The sequence below is a fragment of the Pterocles gutturalis genome, unplaced genomic scaffold (assembly GCF_000699245.1).
Source record: "Pterocles gutturalis isolate BGI_N339 unplaced genomic scaffold, ASM69924v1 scaffold5766, whole genome shotgun sequence".
Lineage (NCBI taxonomy): Eukaryota > Metazoa > Chordata > Aves > Pterocliformes > Pteroclidae > Pterocles > Pterocles gutturalis.
This window is the reverse complement of record NW_010100134.1, coordinates 1-4,304: the sequence shown is the minus strand read 5'-3', so window position 1 is coordinate 4,304 and position 4,304 is coordinate 1. Positions and strand designations below refer to the sequence as shown.

Here is a 4,304-nt window from a genome sequence, read left to right as displayed (position 1 = left end):
TGTGGCTGAGGTAGAGGAACAACACTCCCGTTCACCCTCCGGGCACCTACATTCAAGAAAACTTTTCTTCTTCATAAACTTCTGGTTTTACTCCTTAGCACATCATCTTCAGGCACAGCCGAGAATGCCCTTTACTCTCAGCAGGTTGCCTTTCCTGTGGTTAGTCTGTCTCGGGCAGCACAGCCAAGTGCTGCTGCTGGTAGCGAACACAGCCTCCTGCTGACTGTGGTTTGACTGAAAGACTGAAACACTTCGCAGTACTTCAGAAACCTACTTCTCATTTTTTCCAGATCTGCTTGGTTACAGTAGATGAAACTGTTGCCAGCACCACTGAGCTGACACAACTATGAGTGATCCATCACCCCATACCACTTTCCACACCTGTTCTTGCCACAGTAAATAGAACTTGGATGGGAGATTACTCAGGATAGGTAAGACTGCGGTGAAAGGAACGGAATGCCTTGATACCATTTCTGAGTTTCTACATGCCTGTTTTCCAAGTTCCTATTTTTCGTTCGTGCAAGAAACTAGCACCATTTCTGTAGAAAAGATGCTAACATCATCTTTTTCATGCAGCCCTTAAAGTAGCTGCAATTTTTTTCTTGACTCAGAGCTCAGAGCCAGATCACACTGTGTGAAAATAAAGCCAAACCATTAAACATAAGTTTAAAACATTGTTGGAAACACCTCTTCATCACACTGTTTTAAAGCCATATGATTAAACAGCTTTTTTTCTTTTCCCCCTAGATTGTCAAAGCTACAAACTCCCCTTTTGTCCACCGGTGACACACTTGGCTTCTCTGTATCAAGAAACTTTCAGAACTTTTCAACCAACTGTGCTTCTGTTATCCCTGTGCTTGTTCAGGCAGTGTAGCAGAAGGGCTGGGATTTTTCTCTTCCTCCCCCTTTTTTTAAAGACATCCAACAAAATGCTGCTTAACAACTGATATTAAGATTAGCTCATCAAATTTCAGAAGGCCTGTATAATCAAACACATATTGTATACATTAACATCAGAGGTAGAGTACTTTCAAATGTTCTCACATGAGGTACGGAAAGATCTCATCATAAGGAGCAGGTTAAATAACACACTAAAAACAACATTTATCATCTCCTTTGATAGTCAGTGAGTCTCACCATCCTCCATTTGAAATGCCCATTTCCCCGACTAATGGGCAGATGTCACCCCCTGCCTTCAGAGCAGCTACAGTCTGTTTTTTTTTTTTCCAAAAGCAAAGTTGTAACAGAAAAATGGAAAATTATCATTGCTTTGACCTGAAAAAGGAGGGAAAAGTCATTGTTTTCACATTAAAAAGCCCAGGAAGCCTCCTACACCTTTCTAAGGGTTTACTTTAAACATAGAGAAAAAAATAATCTAAACTAAACAGGAAAACTGTTCAGGAAAGTTTTTGCAAAGTGAAAGCAGCCTTTAGTATTTTTTTAAATTACACAATCCTTGCTTACCTCAATGGTTTCACAGAAATGTTCACAGCAATTGTTGACTGCTGCTAGGACCCAGCGTGTGCAGTATTTTGAAACTATGGTACCCAGGCCAATGACTTTATTAAAAGCATAAAAATTGGACAAAAATCAACAGAAAATCATTGAGAATCTATCAGAGTTCTTTTTGAATGGCAAAGTTAAAATATCCATGACAAAGTGTGGTTCCACAGTGTACAACCTCTCTTATCCAGGAGGCACTAAATGTTTCTTCATATCTTCAACATGAAACATTCGCAAAGGAAATACCAAATTAATTCTGCTCATTTGCAACAGTTTTAGTTACCTACAAGCAATATCTAGCCCAGGGAGAAGGAAGCAAGCAGTGGTGGTTGCATAAAGGACAAAGCGTTTACTTTGTAACATTATTTATATATTTCTAAAAAAAAAAAATGTTTCTACTTCTTCATTGTTACTTACAATGTCATGTGTACTTAAAATAGCAGATGTCCTCCAGTGAGTCAGACTTGCTTCAGTTCATTTCATCTGCACTGAGCTCAGCCCCCACCACCCAGCAGCTCAGTACTTTTGCCTGCCCGCTTAAGTAAAGTTTGTGAAAGCAACAGAATTATCAAACGAAACAGAGACATAGCTTGTTAAATCACAGCTAAAACCAGAGTTTGTACAAGTTCCCTCACCCACCACGTTTACCTGGTTTCAGCTGCTGTACATACTTTGGAAAACATACATCCTAGGGTGTTATGTGGCAAAAAGATGGAAGTGCTGTTTCCGTGACAGGAAGGGCAGGGTAAAGAAGCCACTTCTTCCCTATCAAACCACTCTTTTCCTCTTGCTATGGGGGGGCTGATGCAACTCAAATGTTCTTTAAACATGGTTGATACGGCTTCCACTTGATAGAATACTTGCAGGTTTTTTCAAACTTAGTTCTCAATTAGCAAAAAGGCTAATTAGCCAATCAGACTCTCCTTCCTGAGAAAAACACTCAGCTGGGCACACAGCCCACCTAAAAGGCAAATACAAAGCATCTGCACTGCAAAATTATTCACTTCATGCATGTATACTAACTACGCAAGAAATATAAATTAGTCTAAGCATCTATGTGTAAAAAAAAAAAAAAGCAGGCATTTTTTTAAGCTCAAGACTGGTTATGATTTGTATCTAAGAAAATTTAAATCCAACTAATTTTAATTCATTTAGTTGTTAAGATTCCTGGCAGTGTGCCTCTATAATTACACCACATTTAAAGGAATTCTTAGGTTCTCTTTAGTAGTTATATTATTACAAAACTAGAAAGAAATTGATTTTGCAGATTTCACATTTTATTTTTAATATTGAATTACACATTCCTGAAATGACCCACTGAAATTGTAAATAACGAGCACGAAATGGATGAACTGTCAACTGCAATTCCTCTCAGTCAGATCCCTTACTTGCCTCTACACTATAACGTAATTTTTTAAAAAATGAAGCATACCCAAAAAAAGCAGAAAGTAACAAATGAAAGTACAACAGAAAAAGCTAACCTCAATCTGTGGCTACCAGCTCATATAATACATTTAACAAAAAGTATACTTTTTTGTTTCTACCAATGAACACAAAATAGTAAACATTTTCATCTGCCTAGTCACTCACAACCTCCAAGATGTGTACAATAAATGCTTTGTCCGCTTATAGAACAGCAAAACAAAATACAACATATACCCTCAGAATCCGTTCTGCCTCTCACTATAGTGAGCTTACAAAAAAAAGTGTCTTCTTCATGTCATTTCATCGATAATGCTACACATAGCTGCATCTTTGTCTAAAACCTGATCTCTTTTGCCACCAGAAGACTCTCTCTGCTTTTCGCTCTGTCCAGCACAGCTGCTGCCATCATCAGCATCCATTCTTTCCACTTTCACTCCCAGTCCTCCCTCTGCATGAGGCAGATCATCAGGCAAGGAAGCCAGGCAGTTCTGAATCATCTCTACAACTCGCTCTAAGTGCTTCTGAAATCGCTCTGCTGTTTCCAACCGCTGACGCTTCTGCACCTCCATCATGACTCTCAGTGTCTCCCTAGCTTGGTGAGGGCGATACTCATTTATAAGATGATGCACATGAACAAAAAGCAGTTTCAAGTCTTCTAGTTTCTCCTCTCGCTTTATACTCCCTGGACTCCTTATCAAGATATCCAAGAGGTCCAAAAAGTTGACCAGAATAGACATGTTAAGTTTTCTTAATTCCTTCTTGTGATCAAACTGCATAGGATGTAACCGTTCAATACCTTGGCTCTCCAAGGGTCGAATAATCAGATCATCACATTGAAACTGATTACCAAACATCATATAACTGTCTTTCACTGGTGGAGGGGGCTTTGGAGCCAGGCCTTTACGGATATTTTCATCAGTATATTCTTTTATGTATTGCATTGGAGGCGGAGGAAGGGCACTCACTTGCTGAGGTTCACCCATACTTGCGAGATGAAAATACCTAGGGAGTGTCCAAAGAAATATATGTTAAACCATTTGTATGACCGCATCAGATAAATAGAAACAAAAGCAATATAAGACAGCTGCCTGTGAGAAAATGAGCCAGAAAAAAGCCATCTCGATATGTAGACTATAGGAAAAACCCAAATAAACCCACGTTAGCTTTTCACTAAGGTATGCTTTTAGCAGGCTTAACTTCACTAGAAGCATATAAGGCATTCCTCTCCCAAACCATGAAAAACCAGCTTGTAAACAGAGAAAAACAAACCAGCCACAGGGAGCGAGGGGAGACCCCTTCCCTAGCTGAGCCCTAGCCCCGCCAGAGAGATAACCGCGCACCGCGCTCAGGAGAGGATGCGGCCTTCGCGTCCCGGG

The 4,304-nt window shown here is 39.8% G+C and overlaps 1 protein-coding gene across 1 annotated transcript; it reads right to left on the bottom strand.

Annotated features, from left to right (window-relative positions):
- Positions 1-2,965: 2,965 nt before the first annotated feature.
- On the bottom strand, positions 2,966-3,926 carry MED7 (mediator complex subunit 7). The gene has a single exon (XM_010078433.1). The coding sequence runs from the start codon at positions 3,909-3,911 to the stop codon at positions 3,219-3,221; it is 693 nt and encodes a 230-aa protein (XP_010076735.1). The 5' UTR covers positions 3,912-3,926; the 3' UTR covers positions 2,966-3,218.
- Positions 3,927-4,304: the final 378 nt, after the last annotated feature.